The sequence below is a fragment of the Kogia breviceps genome, chromosome 2 (assembly GCF_026419965.1).
Source record: "Kogia breviceps isolate mKogBre1 chromosome 2, mKogBre1 haplotype 1, whole genome shotgun sequence".
In the NCBI taxonomy this organism is placed as follows: Eukaryota; Metazoa; Chordata; class Mammalia; order Artiodactyla; family Physeteridae; genus Kogia; species Kogia breviceps.
Window position 1 is genome coordinate 158,605,881 of NC_081311.1, and position 20,495 is coordinate 158,626,375.

General features: G+C 32.7%; 1 protein-coding gene across 2 annotated transcripts in view; it reads left to right on the forward strand.

The window, feature by feature from the left end:
* The window catches only part of GLS (glutaminase), an 80,021-nt gene that overhangs the window by 41,027 nt on the left and 18,499 nt on the right, over positions 1–20,495 (forward strand). The window contains exons 12-15 of one of the 2 annotated variants that reach the window (XM_059054657.2): positions 413–589; positions 2,744–2,875; positions 3,884–3,976; positions 5,239–7,855. In XM_059054657.2, coding sequence (XP_058910640.1) covers positions 413–589; positions 2,744–2,875; positions 3,884–3,976; positions 5,239–5,385 — 549 coding nt within the window. In that variant the 3' untranslated portion in view covers positions 5,386–7,855. Of the gene's footprint in view, positions 1–412; positions 590–2,743; positions 2,876–3,883; positions 3,977–5,238; positions 7,856–20,495 lie in introns of those variants that run through there. The other variant, XM_059054656.2, reaches the window with a different exon arrangement.

Genomic DNA, 20,495 nt, shown 5'->3' on the forward strand with positions numbered 1-20,495 from the left:
AACTATCAAAATACTGATGAATGTTGCTTTATTTTAAAAATAGATCTCGGCTCTTTTTTCCCCCGTTGAGTTAAAAATAATTATGTTTGTGTATCCTACAGAAAGCATTAATATTTAAGCAAATTTGAATATCACATGAGGCAATTACAAATCTTAGTGCTTAGGAGCTGGCTCTTCCTATCATAGGTCTGCCATTAAAAGACTGAATAACTGGGCAAATTAGGATAAACCTTAAAGGGGCTAGAACATTGTTCACATTTAAATCTTTCTATGTCATCAAGTTATCCCTTTGGAAGAAATATTTCAGATCTGTATGAAATACCAGGTCACACAGATTATCTTAGAGGTCAACTGTACTACTAAAAATAATGTGAGCCTAAATTTTCAGAATTTAGTTTTTTCTTCCTTTTAGCTATGCTCCATTGAAGTAACTTGTGAATCAGCTAGTGTGATGGCGGCAACACTGGCTAATGGTGGCTTCTGCCCAATTACTGGTGAAAGAGTACTGAGTCCTGAAGCAGTTCGAAATACACTCAGTTTGATGCATTCCTGTGGCATGTATGATTTCTCGGGGCAGTTTGCTTTCCATGTAAGTAATTGTTTAATCTTAATTTCTCTGGCAGGAAACTAGTCTGGACTAGTTCTTTTAAAAATACAGTTTGAACTTTGCTTCTAGAGCTGTACATTAATTTTTGAGAGAGAGGCTTGTTTTCAAGGTTAATTTGTTACAGAATTGGTAAGAAATAGAGTTAAGCAGTCTATGACATGTTGTTAAGAACTTGAAGTTTAATTTATAGAACCTTATCACTTTTATTTTTAAGGCATTTCACTGTACAGGCTTAGTAGAGACTTTACTTTTAGTTGCTAATGTTTAATATTATGGTGATTACATATCTCAGGAATTCTTTAAGTTCAGAAGGAGTGCATAACTGATGTTTAACATCAGTGGTTACAGCCATAGATGTTTTAAAGGACTTAAAGTATATTAAAGTTAAAACTTAACAAATATATACTCCTTTAAACTCTGTTGTGCATTCGCCACTTAACGAAATATTGTAGACTTTTCGTTTCATTCTATGTCTAGTCTAGTCATAATGCCCTAAAAATTTATTTTGAAAATTTTAAAAATAGAAAAATAGATGCATTTAAAGTTAGAGAAAGACAAATATCATATGATATCACTTATGTGTGGAATCTAAAAGAAAAATGATACAAATGAAATTATATACAGAACAGCAGTAGATCCACAGACATAGAAAACAAACTTATGGTTACCAAAGGGGAAGGGGGTGAGGCATAAATTAGGAGTTTGGGATTAACATATACACACTACTATATTTAAAATAGATAACCAACAGGACCTGTATAGCACAGGGAACTCTACTCAATATTTTGTAATAACATATAAGGGAAAGGAATCTTAAAAATATATATATATATATGTATAACTGAATTACTTTGCTGTATACCTGAAACTAACACAACATTGTAAATTAACTATAGTTCAATAAAAGTAAATAAATAGTTACCCGTCGCTCAACTTCAGTAATTATCAATACATGACCAATCTTGTTTCATCTATATTACACCTACTTCCCCCACCCTTTTCATAGTTCAGTATGTAATTCTAAATGATAAGGACTCTAAAACATACACAGCACCATTGTTATGTATAAAAATTTGAAAAGAATTTTAATCTTTAATACCATCAAAATATTTAGTCAATAATGGAAAAGAATATATGTATAATTGAATCACTTTGCTGTACAGCAGAAAATAACACGTTGTAAATCAAATGTACTTCAATAAAATACATTTTAAAAAATATTTAGTCAATATTCAGATTATCTGGATTATCTTAATTATTATTTTACAATTTGTTTCACTTGGGTTACAAATAAGGGCCATACATTGTGGTTGGTTGTGTCTCTATTATTATTTTTAAAATCTTTAGTCTCCCCGTTAACCTCTTTTTTCTTGTTATTTTTGGTTGAAAAAACGAGGTCATTTTTTCCTGTACAGTTTCTTAGAGTTTTGATTTTGCTTATTACGTCCCTTCCTTTGTCCCTGGTATTCCCTGTAAATTGGTAGGTCCCATTCAGGTGATTATTTTGTTTTGTTACTTTTGTGCAAGATCACTTCTAGTAAGCGGTCTGAATGGTTAGTAAGCCATTAATGAACACTGCCCTGATGACATTAATTTTGTATTTTATCATAATTGTTGTCAAATTTTATATAATGTAAGCTTAAATGTTTTGAAGAGGATTAATTTGAATTAGTACCATCTTATCTCTATTCTTTAGAATTTCTCTGCCAGTATACAATAGAGAATCTTCTAAGAAGAGATAATTTCTCATTGTTTTAGTCATAAAATATTTTTTGAAAATCACTTCATACTTAAAAGCAATACATGTTTATTATAAAACAATAAGAAAATATAGTCAAAAAGAATAAAATAAAAATGTGCATAGCCCCACAATGTAGATATAATCTACTTTAATTCCTTAGAGTATATCTTTCAAATTTTTTCTTATATTTAAATATATCCCAACTGTTTTATAACTCTTTTCATTTACTGTATTATAAACATGTTGATAAATACATATCTACAACATTTTTAATGTTGGAATTCTATATGGATATATATACCATAATATTTTAACCAGTTCCCTTATTGTTGGACATAACTTTTCTTATTTTAAAATGTTAACATGAATGTCCATTTTTTTCAAATTATTTTCAGGTTGGTCTTCCTGCAAAATCTGGAGTTGCTGGGGGCATTCTTTTAGTTGTCCCCAATGTCATGGGCATGATGTGCTGGTCTCCTCCCCTGGACAAGATGGGCAACAGTGTTAAGGGAATTCACTTCTGTCACGTAAGCATATCTTCTTAATGAAAGTAATGATCATATAAGTTGAGCCATCTGATGATTCTACTTTTTTACTCATTTCCAGAGTTTATTGATTGTTGGCACTCTCACTGCCAGTCTGTCAGTTACTCGGTAGCCATGGACATGTTCATAAAGGAGCTTTAAATTGCCTCCACCACACAGCTCCCATATAATCATCATCACTAATTACAAATTACACTTGTTTGATGCTCATATTTTAATTTTCATGGTTATAATTAGTTTTCAGTTTCCAAAAACTCAGCAAAAGATATTAAACTTGGAGAAGTCATTTAAATCCCAACATAAATGAAAGATTATTATAGTTTACACTGTCATCTTTAATCTGCATGGTTGAATATCTTTATCCATAAACTACCTTTAAATGTTTTTTTTTTTTGAGGAGATAAATACTGCAATTTAAAATTATTACTACTCTTAACTAGTTCAGTATTTTTTGTTGTTACCCAAGTCCTGCTAATATTTTATCTTCTGATTTTTACATTTACTACTTCTATAGTCTGCACTAAGTATAATTTTTTCTGCAGACTTTCTCAATTAAAATTCCAATTTATTTTTCAGTTTTACATATTTTACAAAAACTAGAGAGTGACATTGGATTCCTTATAGATTAAAATAGATTATAACAAGAATATTTCTTTATATTTTTGTGCAGCTTTATAGTTATTTGATAGAAAAATTATTTCATGTGGCCTATTATTATATTGCCCATTTTACAGGAAACGGCAGTTAGACAATTTGAGTGGTGGAGCCCTAAGGTCAGGCTAGTAAGCAATGTTTTCAAATCTGTAACCCATGTCTTCTTATTCTGATTTCAGTTCTCTTTTTGACGCATCATGCTGCTTTATTAACATGCAATGGTCCTTTCCATGAGATAGTAGTTAAGTTGGACAATATTAGTGTAACTTATTAAAATGTGAAAAAACAATAGCCAATGACTAGCCAGTCTCTTATACCTGTTTTGTTTAATTATAGGATCTTGTTTCTCTGTGTAATTTCCATAACTATGATAATTTGAGACACTTTGCAAAAAAACTTGATCCTCGAAGAGAAGGTGGTGATCAAAGGGTAAGCAAAATTCTTATTTAGATTATTATGTAATTTTTTGTAGGAGAGAGAAAATGAGGTTCACCAGTTTAAGTAAAACTTAGTTTAGTTTGTTAGTGGCCTCATATCTTTACTAATAACAAATGAGTGTAAAAAAATTGTTGACATTATCATCCTGGACCAATAGTACATAGATATTAAATATTACTGTTGGGCTTCCCTGGTGGCGCAGTGGTTGAGAGTCCGCCTGCCGATGCAGGGGACACGGGTTCGTGCCCTGGTCCGGGAGGATCCCACATGCCGCAGAGCGGCTGGGCCCGTGAACCATGGCCGCTGAGCCTGCACGTCCAGAGCCTGTGCTCCGTAACGGGAGAGGCCACAACAGTGAGAGGCCCGCATACCGAAAAAAGAAAAAAAAAAAAATTACTGTTTTATTTAAATTGGAACTGGTTAGCCTAGGAGCAGGGGTTTCTCCCTTCCCCCATTTTTCTGCTATTTTAAGCAATATTTTTAAAAATTGGTTCTGTTAAAAGAAGACAAATTGGAAAGTGCTACATGCTATAAAGAGAAAGCCTGTTTTTACTCTTAATATTTGTCAGTTATAGTCTTAAATTGAGGTTTATTTTGATGTGGATGGATATGTAAATGGGAAAGGATTATAGTATTAGTGAGAGACCTGACAAAGCTTCATAGTAAGTTTTATAGGTCACCATAGATGAAGTATTTTTCTGTAGAAATGCAATATTTAATTCAATATTCCTGACACTGTTATTTTAAGGTAATATTTGTTTATTATCAGTGTGTTTGGCTTCATATTTTTGCACATATATACTCCTTTTTAAAGGAGTCAGGGCTCACATTCCAGGAACAAGATTTTTTTTTGTCTTCATTGTTGTTCACTGCACTAAAGGACTTGTTTTGAATTTAAATTTCTTTGCATCCCAAATGGAAAATGTTTAGCGTAAAATTACCTAACTAGACTTGAAGCTAATATGTATGAAGCACTTATAAGTAGAAAAAAATTTTGACACATACTAAGTAAATTTTCCTATCGTTAGTTCCAATCAAAGTAACTTCTAATAATATATGAGAATTACGCAAAGCCAACAGAATAGAAACTTCCATGGGCATCAACATGAGTAACATGGAGCAAAACATCAGATGGTGGTGGGTGAAAATGTTAACAGATTTTAATAACATTCATTGAAAAATACCGTTTTATAGCTTGGACCTTTCTTCACTCAAGTGCACTAATAAATTATGTATGTTGCTTGAACAACTAGCATTCCTTTGGACCATTGGACTATGAAAGTCTCCAACAAGAACTTGCTTTAAAAGAGACAGTATGGAAAAAAGTGTCACCTGAGTCAAATGAGGACATCTCTACAACTGTAGTATATAGAATGGAAAGTCTGGGAGAGAAAAGCTAAAGAAATGGGTTCTAGTTTCAGAATGTTCTTCATTTAACCTTTCAAACATCTTTAGTTTTCTGGCATACTATATTTATTTGAGTTTTTTGTGTTCTCAACCTTGGGTGCTTGAGCCATAAAGCTTTTTTTTTTCTTTTAATCTTTGTGTAGTTAATAGATTAAAAAGTGGATTTGTCAGTCTTTTAAAAAGTATTTATAAGTAAATAAAGCAAATTTGCTTTATTTTTTAAAAATGAAAGGAAAAATTTCTTAAAAATTTTCTTGGTGTAATTAAAATTTTAACTATATATGCAGTCAGAGAATCCCATTTTAAAATAGTAACAGAAATTTGTAATTTCTTGGTTCTGAAACCCACACACTGAACTCATAAATTTCATCCATTTTGTTTTTTTCTTTTCCAGTTTTAAAACTGACATGATGTCTCAGGTAGCAATAGAAAGTATTTCTGTGCTAAATACAAAAATAAGAAGACTTAGTAATAAATTCCAAATTATTTAATATAGCAGTAGATTATAAAATTAGCTTAAGATATTATGCTGGTTTTAGTAGTAGATTGGCTTTAACTTTTTTTTTGGCTTTAAAGTTTTAAAAATTTATTTAAAATTTTATCAAACACTTTAAAATGTCTTTGCTTTTTCACTTTGCAACTCCTTTGTTCTGTCAGAATTGTCATGTACAGGAGTGTCTTATGTTATTAAAGCATTCCAGCCAAAGAATTTCAGATGTAACATGACATTTTTCATTGTTAAAAAGCTATAATGGTTACTCAGAAGGAGCAACAGGGAGTGTCTTCAAGTGAAATGTTTACCTGAACAATTTTATTTTCGTAATATCCACGTAGCTTTTTCCATGTTATATTTAAGTATGAATGGTGAATCTTCGTTTTTAGCTTTTAATAATTTCACAAATGCTAATGAATCTTTTATGATAAATTATAATAACATCTCATAAAGTTTGTTTTATTTGAATTCTTTTAGAGTATTTAGGAAATGAATTCAGTCTGAAGGTAGTTAGTATGCTACTAAAATGCCTGTTAGATCTGAATCTTTTTGTTTGGTTCTATAAATGCAATATTGAGAATCAAAACTTGTTTTTAAGAAAAGGACTATAGGTTCTACAGAACCTAATTTCAAATAATTCACAATGTTTAAAGTCAGTCTTGGCAAAGTGATTGTAAAATTGTGTAGGACCTATTCACACTTCTTCCTTCCTCTGTATACCTCTCTGGTTCTCCCCACAGTTCCCCCACAGCTTCAAGATTTTGGAGGGCAGGGGTGAGGTCAGAAGGAGAACTTGATAGTTTCTTAGTATCATGGCATACATGTGGTAGGGTAAAGTCTATAAAAGTAATGGTAGTGTAGCAAAAAGTTTTTTCCTGGATGATTTAGATGCTAGTGCAAATACAGATATAGAAAGTCTTGATTATATGAGTTTGGGAACTATGATATTAGGAAAAGAAGTTCCTTTCCAAACTTGGTCAAAAGTCTTTTGGCCTAACTGAAGTATTATACATATATTTAAATAATTAATGTTAGGTTTTAGAGGATATTACCAAGGATTTTATGGCTAATTCAGTGTTCCTCTGATGTACAGATGCATATCCTAACTGGATTCTTCTGGTTTGGCCATTTACATGAGAATGGTGTGGCTGAAGGCCTTACCTCTGCTATACCTTTGAACAGTGTCATTCGAATTAGTTTCACAGAGCTGTTGTGCTTTGGGGGAATGAATGTCTAAATTTATAGTTTGCAAAACAGGCTTTATTTCCCCGCCCCCCACCCCGCCCCCGCTCTAATTGTTACATTTTACTGTTTCATTTGGAGGTAGGTTTTACTTTATAAAATGGAAACTTAATGTTTCATATTGTGTCCATATTTGTATAGATTTCAAAATTATGTTAATTTGTGCCACTTACTATGTTGGTAAGGCTTAAATACACACTTATCAATGGAGTAGGGTTACCTAAGCTACTTTGTTTATAGAATCTTGTTAAGGATGAGCATCCAGAAATTTTTGTAGGAAGGTATAAATGGAAGAAGAGGGAAGATACTGTGGATAGGCCCCCAAACTTTATTTGAAAAAAAAAAAAAAAAAAGGAAAACCTTTGCCGGATTTAAAGACATTATTTTGATTCTTTCAGTATTTTAAATACCTTTTCAAATAAAGTTCTTGAAAAGTACCCAGTATTGTTGGATTTAATGTTTTATGCCATTACTGATTCTTGATATTCAAGCATTTTGAAGTTAGCATATTTGTTTTTCTTTTTTTTCCATCATTAACATTTCATTTGAAATGCATATCCTTTCTGAAATACTTTATTTTTAGCATAAATGTTGTGCATTTTATCTTAGTGTTTGGATTAAACCATTTGTGTTATTTAGCTTTCTTTTATTTGCTTTGTATATTAATGTACCTTTTATTTTCCAGTATACCTACTTTTTGTATTGTACAATAAATTTATTTTAAGCTGATTTTATTGTTTTTTTTTTATGAAAGCAACTTCAGCATTTTAAGTACAATAGTTGGAATTTTAACTTAAAAAGTCATCCTTTATGAAGATATTATTAAAATGCTTTATATTTTTAGCTAATTCTGAGGCTGCTGTGAAGAGAAAGTATAGAAATACTCAAGGGCTTCATTTGATTCTTTTTTTTTAAGGCAGTATAGCGTTGGTGGGGTTTTTTTTTTGCGGGGAGGACATTTTTCTATTGGTTGTACTAGAAGTATTTGAATAAAGACTTTTCTCCCAATTTTTTTTGTTGTTTTTCCATCAGACAACTTAAAAAAAAAAACCCAAAACCCACTACCCCATTTGCAGGTTCTTTCTGTTTTCTGAGGAAGAATATCAGTGATTCACTATGTAATTGTTATTTTACCTATTGTCCGGAGTAGGAATAACATGTTGCTAAAATCAAATGAAGAGTATTATTGCTTTAGAATAGAACTGTCAGTCTCAGTAGAATGTATATTGAATAGAATAACTGTAATATTGAAATTCACCCTAACTACTTTTTAAGGAATTTAACTTTCAGAAGAAACTTAGTATATTTCCACAGCATGATCCAAATTATAATGAGGTTACATGCATTGTAGGTCAAATACAGTACTTTAAATTTTTGTTTGATGAAATCTTCCATTCATATCCAGAGAAGACATCCCAAATATATTGTAAAAGTTTTAAAAACTCTTTGAAGGGGAAATACTGTTGTTTACAGGAATTTGTATTTATCTGTGGGCTTTTTTCATAAAGTTCTTTTGGGATTAGTAAATAGGCAGTTCCATTGTCATGGTATATTCAATATGTAAGTTTGTGATCACTTGCTATTAAAGATACATTTGGGGTTGTTTTTGTTGTTGATGTTTTTAATCCATTTGAAACAGAGAGGTAACTCAGAGCTTTATCTGACAGTGTAGTTTCATAGGCATGTACGTATGTGGAGAGAACCACTGATACAGACTGATATTGTCAGTCGATATCCTGATATTTATATACAATGTATGTGTTTATGTGTATATCTAATAGATGTCTATCTATCTTTATATTTATCTATGTCCATTATCCATAGCCTAAAAATCAGCAGCAGTTATTTTTACATAGTATGTAACTGTAAATGGTTCATCGATCTATTCCAGGTTTTGTCGTAAGAGAACTTCAAACATTTTTGCTGCCCCAGAATTTATAAAATATTACATATTTTACTTATTCAATTTACCTTTAAAGATTTGTGGTTTCTGTTTTACTCCCATTCACTACTAGCACTGTCAGAGCAGAATAATGATATTGTAGAACTCCACAAAAGGGAAAGCAAGAACATCAGATTTCATGTGGAAGCTGACTTTAAAGTAGTGTCCAAAATTATTATATTGAAGGATTGTATTCAACTTAAAATAATGTACTTCTTAGTTTGAACAGTTTACTTTATGGAATAGTTTTATTCTAAAAATTGTGCACAAATTTTAGTTTTAAGAGTCTTTGCTATTCATTTGTAAAAATTTGTTTTTCTCCATGATGGTCTTGAAAATGCTAGAATGCATTTTTTTTTTAAAGTAACATACTTTCTGTTTAGTTCCTTCTTTACCACTTTATATTAAATGTAATATTTAATTAAAAACAGATGTTGGAGATGGGGCTTATTATGATTCATCATGGCCCATCCCTCAGGTTTTTACTCACATTTATTCAGGTTACTTTAGTCCATTCACTGTCATGGAATTCAAGGCAAAAATTATACATGAACATACATTCAAGTATATCAAATTCAAGCACTTTTATTTCAGATTGTAACACAGTTAAAACATTTGTTTTCTACACTGTTTAGAAATGGAAGGATTTTAACTGGACTAGGAGAGATTTTTTCCTCTTCTCCCTCTTTCTGACCCAGTAGTAGTTTATTAATGTGAATACCATACAATGCACATTGAAGAAATTTAGAAATTACACTTAGTCTGGACTTTTTGCTTTTAAAACTACTATAAGGTCATCTAGGGCAAAAATCTATCCAATATAAAAGAGAGCTGGCAAAACTTGACTGTTTTTAGAGTCCTTAACTACTTAAATAGTAATAGAAAAGGTACTTTAAAAAAATTGTTAGGGCTTCCCTGGTGGCGCAGTGGTTGAGAGTCCGCCTGCCGATGCAGGAGACACGGGTTCGTGCCCTGGTCCGGGAAGATCCCACATGCCGCGGAGCAACTAAGCCCGTGAGCCATGGCCGCTGAGCCTGCGCGTCCGGAGCCTGTGCTCCGCAACGGGAGAGGCCACAATAGTGAGAGGCCCGCATACCGCAAAAAAAAAAAAAAAAAATTGTTAAATAGACTGATCATAAATCTTTAATGAACTGATTTTATTACTGTGGTTTTAAAACATTCCTTTCTAAATTTATATTGTGAGTATACGAAAGGAAATTTATTTTAAGGTTGACTTAGTTAACCTTACCTGTTTTGTAGATTGTAGATCTGTTAGTAATTTTAATAAGTTGTAGCTATAGAGATTTTTAATATATGTAAAATGTGTAAAACCAGCACTGATCAAAACTTTTATAATGGCTTCCTGATCCATTAACCTTTAATTAAAATGAATAGGCTACTAATTAGCACTTAGCACATTGCTTTTCTGGTGGTGTCTGTGGTATTTTTGGCATAAATTACAAAACACTTCTTATTGGGAACTGTTATGTTTTGGTTAAATAAAAAAGTGAACAAATGATGATCCTTGATTCCAAGTGCTTTGATGAACTCTGTAAGCAGTCCAGTATGGAAGCTCAGAGAAAAGAGTAAATGAAATGACAAATTCTGGCAGTTGATCTCATAACACTGTTGTTATTATTATTAGACTTCTAACTCTAAATTTCATCTACTAATTTGAAAATATTCTAGTTAAAATCTCAGTGGTAGAGAACAATTTGGTATACTTATTTTTAGGCCAAAATTTAGTATCTGAGGACCTGATTTTTCTGTTATAGTATTATAAAAAATAATGATTTTTATTTCATCAAGTATTTACCTTGCTGAAATGTTTTCAGTCCTAATGTATCAGATTATTAAAATTATCTATTTGGAGGACTCAGCTTTTAAAAGGAAAAATTCTTACCTGAAACAGTTTTAAATGTCTGTTTTATATTATATTTCTGGTGATTTTTTGTTTATATAATGAAAATCTCTTTGGCCTAGCAATTCCACTTGGAACCCTTAGTTATAATTTTAATTCATATCCTGTAAACAGTTGACGAATTTGTTTTATTTTTAAAACATAGTTCATGCTTTCTAGATCTTTGATGTTCTTTCATATACCGTAATCTTGTAATTTATTAGAATCACATGGTTGATCTGGAAAGTAATCTTAAAGGTTATCTGATGCAAACTCTGATTCCTCCCAGCTCTCTTTTCCAGGTAGCACCTTGCTTTCTCAATTAACGAACGTATTTACTTTTATTTTCTCTTTTTTGATGAGGTTGGTTTATTTTATGTTTTTGGGGACCGTTATTTGTTGGTTTATTTTTATTGAGAAGCATAACTAGCATTACTGGTTAATATGACTGTAAGTTATTTGGCAAACTGTCCCATCAGTGTTTATTAAAACTACTTAATTGTATTTTTCTAGTATATAGTTATATGCCATGTTTATAAAGACTAGTAAAGTTAGAAGTGAATGTCACAATTATACAGTAGTTCTAAAAATAAAACATTACCCCAGAATGTTTGAAAGAAAGAGTAGCAGAAATGTGACTAAAAATAAATGTTGCACCACTGGCTTTTTAAATTAAATTCCTTTGGGATTAGGCTAAATATATAAGTAAAAAGATTTTAAGTAACCAAAAGATTATTGGAGTTCTAAACAAATGTTTTCTTAAAACAAAAAATTTTTTTTTTTCTTTTCAGGTTAGCTTTTCCCAGCACATTGTCTTTATTTTAGATGTTTGGATCTTTGAGTGGCTTCAGAATAAGGCTATTTGTCTATTACTCTATTGTGTGTCTTGTCCTTAGCATCCATCTTTTTCATAGTTCTGGGATTTTTATGTTTTATTCATGAAGTAAATGTATATTTCTGTTCTTGAAATGCATTAATTTTTAAAAGACTTATTAGTTGACTTAAATGTTAAATATTATTACTCTTTTAAAAAAGTACTAGTTTCTTCTCAAAATTTAAACTTACCTAGGAAGCTCTTCTCCCCACAAGTTTGTGTAGGTGAGAGCCTGAACTTTTAAGTGACTGGCTCTTGTTCAAATAAGCTCTGCTTGCTTTCATCTTGTATCTATTAAAATTAGAATGATGCTGAAATATTATCATCAGTTATGCAAATATAACTATTCATGTTTGGGCCATTCCATTGTAAGATCCAAATTAAAATCATGATCTTCAGCCTCTTGTTAAACTTTTCCTTAGCTTAGAATTATTAGTTTTCATTATTTTGTGTATGCCTTTCATGAATCATCGCTAAGGATCATTACAATTCGTCCTTTGAGGGGATAACATAAAACTTAAGTCTTGTTTCCATTTAAAAGAGATTAATGATGTGATATAAATTACTTATTGAACTCAATCCAAGGTCTATTTTTTGTTCTTTCTCATAGTCCCTCAAAATTAAAGATCCTAATTGAAAAACTCAAAATCTGTTAATCGAGTATTCTTTCTTTTTCATCCTTTCCTATCATAATTTTTGGCTGAAAATGAGGTAACTTTAAAAATTATATCAAAGTTCCTCATAAAATGGGTTTTCATTTTCAAATCTTCACATTGCTGTTATGTTCATTTCCATATTTTTTAATGTTGTTGACATTTGCCACTCTTCTATTTAAAATATATTTTTTAATCCATAAGTGTTAAATTGTAAACCTTTTTTCAATATGATATAGCTTATTGTTGGTAATTTATTTTACAATCAACTTTGAATACATGCATCTGTGGGTCCAGGTCTATGCACAAGATTTATAACTTAAATAAAGAAATGAACTAAATAATATTGTTTCTACTTTGAATTGAAATGAATAAATGTTACATTTTCTGCAAAATGGAACTTCATTGACATCCTTTGAAGTTGCAGGACAAGTGATTTTGTTAAAATTCTTGTGGTGACTAATACTATTAACCCTCTTTAATCATACCAATAAAATATTTCTGCGTTAATGTTTCCTTTTTTTACCCAAAAGAGAAACTTTAGAGAATGGTTTTCGGGTGGAGGGAAGTAGAGCTTAACTTTCTATTACCTGTTTGTGAAGTGTTTCAACTAAAATATGCTGTTACAATAGTCATTGTATGACATTTTTTCTTTTTCACCTGAAGGAGAAACAAAGGAGAAAAAACGAATTGCTGTGTTTTCAGCCAAGTAATAAAAACTGGAGAAGCTTTAATTTTTATTTTGTCTCTGTTGTGCAATTTTATTTTACATCCACCATATATGTGTACCACAGAACCATCACTGTTGTTTATTTGGTATCCCTTACATGTTGGGCTTTGTCATGTAATGATCTACTTACTGGCATGTTAGTACATTTACCTTGTACATATGAGGCTTTTGGATAGAGAGCTGCTGCTGTTTGCATGTTGTGTTTCAGTTTTTGCTTTGCGAAAGATCTTATTCATTGCCATTGCGAGGTTTAGAATTTTGCGTTAGTTAAGAATTTGGGATCTTCTGCAGAAGTTTTTAATAGATTGAAACTTTTGGTTTATCTAGTATTTTTTGGACTTATATAGCATCAATGAGTGTTGGCAGTTGGGCATAGGATCTGAGTGGGTACCCTGATGTGATATACTGTGGGCATGAATTTCTGAGTTTTGTTTTTCTTTTTTTTTTTCTATTTACACACACACACACACACACACACACAGTGTTCAGGAAGTATGTTAGGTGTTGGACATGCTGCTCTAAGAGGCAAGGTTCCTCCCCCTGTGATGGTTACAATCTGTAGAAACAGGGAGACTGCCTCAAATTCTCTAACTAGGATTGACGGGGCTGAGTTTTCTGTGCCATATACCAGCAAGCACATTAAATAACCCTGGCATCTAAACATCCTTGGGACTCCTAGATAAAATTTCAGTTTCATCAATTGTATGTTTGGCTCAATTCCACTCAGCTAGAGGTTCAGAAATATACCATTCTTTAGTATATATTGGCACAAATTTGTTACCCTGTGCCAACTCAATATGGTAAATCAGTGAGTTACTTATTTTCATTTCTTATCTAGAAAACTTTAGAATATAAAGCTTGAAAAAAATGCCAGGTGTTTGATAACTGACTAAGCAATCCCTGGAAGGTTGAAGGGATAAAATGAAGGGTGGTAACCAAAAAGTCTTTAAATATGTACCAAGAGAAAAAATAATAGCCAACGTTTTTATGTCACTGTCAGATTTTCTTCAGTAAGTAATAATAATAGACACTGACTTGTCTGTAGATATACATAATGCCAAATGAGTTTGACATAAGTTTTAAGGCTCAAGTCTAATATTGATAGATACAGGAAATTTTGTACAGTGACTCAATCTACCACTGGTTTTTCACTATAATTCTTAAAATCTCAAAGAAATATTTCCAATTTGGTAAGTTAATAAAATTCACCCTTCACATCCTGACATTTATTTAAAGTACAATGATCTGTTCACCCACTCCTACCAAATAGATGACTAAATATAAGCCTAAGAGTCTATAAACACATGAATTTTTTTTTTTAAGCTCACTTTAAAACCATCTCATTAAGCTGCATGTTGAGTGTAAATCTTCAGCAGAAAGGAGAAAAGAGAAAGGACTGGTTCAGACTATGAAGTAATAATGTGCCACCCTCCTGATTAGAAAACTACAATTAGCTGTCTTCATTAAGTATTTGCTGGCTGCTGGACCAAATGCACAAAACCAAACAGGTTTTACAGGACTTGGGGCCAAATCCAGTGACCATGTTGTAATTTATTTTGCTCTAAACAACTTCCTTTGTAGAGATGCAAGGAAAAGGGAGGAAGGCAGTACTACTAGAGAAGTTAAAAAGTGCTTTACAAATAACATGCAAAATAGGTGCAAAAGTTTATTCATTTGTTCATTTCCCTTTATGCAGCAATTTGGAGCACCTACTACAAGACAGGAACCACTCTATGTTCTGGGCAAGATCACATGAGACATGATCTCATAGACCATAAATACCAGGAGTCAATACAGAAAATAACAGCCTAGATAAGTAACTACATAAGATAATTTCAAATAGTGTTATATCTACAAAAAATGGACTTATGTCACTGTTCTATCTTAATAATTTTGAAACCTCAAACTTTGTTAAGCTGGCACCCCCAAAAAAGGCTAACTTAGGTACTTCAGTCTGTATCGTTACATAGTTAATTGTCAAACCAAGAAATATCCTTTAGCTGGATTCTTGGAGTTAATGGCCACCTGGACCACTTGACAGAATAGTGTTTATCTTTTTGGAATGTTAAAATTACAAATATTTTTAAGTATAGGAAACAAAGAACTTCTTTAAGAACTGATACTGGTGATAATAACCCATTTGCAAAGTTTCTACCTGATTCTGAGTAGGCTCTTCAATGCTCTAGAAGTCGGTTTGGGGACTCTTCACCCATTTTCCCCAGCCTCCACTCCCACCTCTTATATCCACCAATCTGTCCTCTGTATCTATGAGCTTGTTTTTTTGTTTTTAGATTCCAAGTATGAGAGAGATCATATAGTATTTGTCTTTCTCTGTGTGCCTTCATGTAGTACAATGCCCTTGAAGTCCATCCATGTCTTAAATGGCAAGATTTCTTTCTTTTATATGGCTCAGTAATATTCCTGTGTGTGTGTCTCACAACTTTTTATCCACTCATCCATTGATGGACACTTATGTTTCTGTATGTTGACTATTATAAATAATGTTGCAGTGAAAATGGGAGTGCATATGTCTTTTCAAGTTAGTGTTTTCATTTTCTTCAATAAATGCCCAGAAATGGAATTGCTGGATCATATGGTAGTTCTGTTTTTAATTTTTTGAGTAACCTCCATACTGTTTTCCATAGTGCTGCACCAATTTACTTTCCCACCAAGAGTATACAAGGGTTCCCTTTTCTCTGCATCCTCGCCAACACCTGTTGTTTCTAGTCTTTTTGATAGTAACCATTCTAACAGGTGCGATATCTCACTGTGGTTTTGATTTGCATTTCCCCGATAATGATGTAGAGCATGTTTTCATGTACCTGTTGGCCGTCTGAATGTCTTTGGAAAAATGTCTATTTAGATCTCATTCTTTAATTGGACTATTTTTTGTGTTGCTGAGTTGAATTCTTTATACATATTTTGGATATTAGCCCCTTATCAGACATGATTTGCAAATATTTTCTCCCATTAAATAAGTTGCCTTTTCATTTTGTTGATGGTTTCCTTTGCTGTGTAGAAGCTTTTTAGTTTGATATAGTCCTGATTGTTTATTTTTGCTTTTGGTGTCAGATTCAAAAATATCATCACAAGACCTGTGTCAAGAAGCTTACTGCTTATGTTTTTTTCTAGGAGTTTTATGATTTTAGGTCTTAGGTTCAAGTTTTTTAATCCATTTTTAGTTAATTTTTGTGTATGGTGTGTATGATAGTGGTCCAGTGTCATTCTTTTGCATATGGCTGTCCAGTTTCCCCAACACTGTTTATTGAAGAGACTGTCCTTTCTCCATTGTATATATTTGGTTCCTTTGTTGTAAATTAATTGACCATATATGTTTGGGTTTATATCTGGGTTCTATTCTGCTCCATTGATCTCTGTATCTGTTTTTATGCCAATACCATCTGTTTTAATTACTGTAGCTTTGTAATATAATTTAACATCAGGGAGTGTGATGCCTCCAGCGTTGTTTTTCTTAAGATTGCTGTGGTTATTTGGGGTCTTTTGTGGTTCTGTACAAGTTTTAGATTTTTTTCCATTTCTGTGAAAAATACCATTGTAATTTTTATAGGGATTGCATTGAATCTGTATATTAATTTGGGCAGTATGGACATTTTAACGGTATTCCAGTTCATGAACACAGAATATTTTTTTGTTTATTTGTGTTGTCTTCAGTTTCTTTCATTAATGCCTTGTAGTAGTTTTCAATACAGGTCTTTCACCTCCTTGGTTAAAGTTATTCCTAAGTGTTTTATTCTTTTTGATGCAATTGCAAATGAGATTTTCTTAATTTCTCTTTTTTGATTGTTATTAGTGTATAGAAATGCAACAGACTATTGTGTATTGATTTTGTATCCTACCACTTCACCGAATTTGGTTATTCTAACGGTTTTTTGATGGAGCCTTTATTTTTTTTTTTTTTGCGGTACGCAGGCCTCTCACTGTTGTGGCCTCTCCTGTAGCAGAGTACAGGCTCTGGACGTGCAGGCTCTGGACGCGCAGGCTCAGCGGCCATGGCTCACGGGCCTAGCCACTCTGCAGCATGTGGGATCATCCCGGACTGGGGCACTAACCTGCGTCCCCTGCATTGGCAGGTGGACTCTCAACCACTGCACCACCAGGGAAGCCCTGATGGAGCCTTTAAATTTCTATATATAATATCATGTCATTTGCAAATAGTGACAGTTTGACTTTTTCCTTTCCAATTTGGATTTCTTTTATTTCTTTTTCTTGTCTTGATAGCTTTATCTAGGACTTCCAATACTATGTTGAATAAAAATAGTGAGTGGGCATCCTTATTTTGTTCCTGATCTTAGAAGAAAAGCTTTCAGCTTTTCACTGTTGAGTGTGCTGTTAGCTGTGGATTTGTCATATATGGCCTTTATTATGTTGAGATACATTCCCTCTATGCCCACTTTGTTGAGAGTTTTTATCCTAAATGGATGTTGAATTTTGTCAAATGCTTTTTCTGCATCTATTGAGATGATCGTATGATTTTTATCCTTTATTTTGTTAATTTGGTGGAACACATTTACTGATTTGTGGATGTTGAACCATCCTTGCATCCCTGCAATAAATCCTACTTGATCATGGTGTATGATCCTTTTAATGGATTGCTGAATTTGCTTTGCTAATATTTTGTTGAGGATTTTTGCATCTATGTTCAGCAGGAATATTGACATGTAATTGTCTTTTTTTGTGATATCTGTCTGGTTTTGGTATCAGGGTGATGGTGGTCTTATGAGTTTGGAGGACTTCCCCCCTCTTTCAGATTCAGAAGATGCATTTTTCAGTCCTTTTCTTTGTCTCCTCTAAATGTCTATTAGCTAAACTCAATTTATTAGAACCTTTATAAATCCTTACTTTTCACAGAACTCAAAATTAGGGGTTTTCATTAATCCTGTTTATGTATAAAAGTTCTATGATCTGGAACTTTATTATCCAAAAATGTATATTTGTTCACATCTGCACTTTAAAAAAAATTAATTTATTTGTTTTTATTTTTGGCTGTGTTGGGTCTTTGTAGCTGCGCAGGCTTTCTCTAGTTGCAGCAAGCAGGGGCTACTCTTCTTTGCAGTGCACGGGCTTCTCATTGTTGTGGCTTCTCTTATTGCAGAGCATGGGCTCTAGGCACATGGGCTTCAGTAGTTGTGGCATGCAGGCTCAGTAGTTGTGGCTTGCGGGCTCTAGAGTTCAGGCTCAGTAGTTGTGGCACACGGGCTTAGTTGCTCTGCAGCATGTGGGATCTTCCCAGGCCAGGGATCGAACCCATGTCCCCTGCATTGGCAGGCAGATTCTTAACCACTGCGCCACCAGGGAAGCCCCTGCACTTGTTTTTAGTATAAATTTTTTTTTGGAAACCAACAAAACTAGAATGATTCAGTGATGAAAAGATGAAATAATGAAATATTCTATCCTCATTTAGAGACATTTACAGTTGTCCTTCTATACATTTGATTTTTAGTTTAATGACTTAAATATAAGCAAAAATCCCCAAAATATGCCATGTATACTAGACTATGAAGAAACAATTCTGCTATTAAAGTGTATTTAAAAAATAACTTCTGCCTTTCCTAATGTCTGTATTCTGGTGGTGAGTGGTAAATGTACTCATTTTCCATCTGTTCTCCTTTCTTCCAGAATTGCTTTTATAATAATGTAAAAAGGTACAAACGTGGTCAAGTGGTCCATTTTTTCTATGAAGTTGCTTTCCCACTTATGTAGCTGTAAGAAAGTGGCTAAGACTCTTCTGGTCTCTAGGTTTCCTCTTCAATATTGTTAGTCCCTGTTTTACTTAGTTACCAAACAATTTTTCATCTCTTCTATATACCAAGAATTTTGTTTTCCTCTTGTGTATGTTTTCTCCTCTTCTGTTGCTATGTGTAGGTCCCCCACCAATGTCCAAAATTAGATCCTTTTATATAAGTTAATACATATGACATTTTAAATTATTTTTCTTTCTATTAAGAACCAGTTATCCTTCAGTATTTATTAGTTTTTGTTTAAACAGCATGTAACAGAATTAATTCAAGATATTTAGCTAATTTAATTTGGCAGAGAGTCAGATTTTATATAAAATAACCTTAGCATTATCTTGTTCATTATTCATTCATGAATTAGTTCTTCATTCAACTAGTGTTTGTTTATTGCCTATTATGTGCTAGAAACTGCAGAGTGCTTAATGTATGCAGTGGTTAATGAGACAAGTATGATCCAGCTCCTGGTGTTTGCAATCTAGAGGGGGTTGCAGATATGGAATAAATCATTACTAAAATAATTAAAAGGTGATAAGTGATCTGTTCATAGTGATACATGTAGATCTGTCTAGTTCATTTTAATTGCTATAAAGGAGGTGAAATGATATATACCATATGACACTTTTTATATACCCATAACAGACTTTTTGAGACAAATACACAACATAGTTAAAAGTATAAGAACATGCACTCCAGTCTTCAGTAAAGCTTACCTCTGGGAGGAAAGGGAGTGGATGCAAGGGAAATAGTTAGCTGTATCTTTAATATTTTATCTCTTTAAAAAATACTAATCAAATATGATGGTAATAAATGAAAGGAAAAGTAGAGTAGAGTGCTAGGAGAGGGTATAACACGAAGACCTCATTTTACCTAGATGAAGAGGTATGGTTAGTTTTCCATGAAAGGTGATAGTTAAATTTAGAATGAGTTAGAGGAAGGGCAGAGTAGGATTAATAGGTTAGTCTGGTTTTAAAGGCTCCAGGGCAGGAAGGAGTTTAGTACATTTCAGAAGGTGAAAGAAAGCAAATGTGAGGCAAGGTGAACAGAGATTGGCCCTGGATGAGTCTTAGAGATAAGATCACATTATGTAAGGGTAGGCCTTCTCATATTTTAATGTGCATCTGAATTGTTAGTGTCCTAATTTTAAAATGGAGATTCCTAAAGCCCAACCCCAAAGATTGATTTTAAAATCTGCATTTTTAGTAAGCATCCCAGGTATTTCTGCTGCAGGTACGTCTCTGAACACAGTTTGGCAAACATTTATGTAGGGTTTTATATGCCATATTAAGAGTTCTGGACTATTCAAAGTGCAGTCGGAAACTTGAAGACTTTTAAGAAGAGGAATGACATGATTTGGTCTTTAAACACTGCTCTGTGGGAACAGATTAGAGGGAGACAAAAGATGAAGTTCTGGGCCCAAAATGAGATGTGGTGGTGGCTTAGAATAGGGTATTAGAGGTGGAAAAAGTAGATATATGTGTTTAAGAGATGAAATTGGCAGCACTTGTTGATAGTA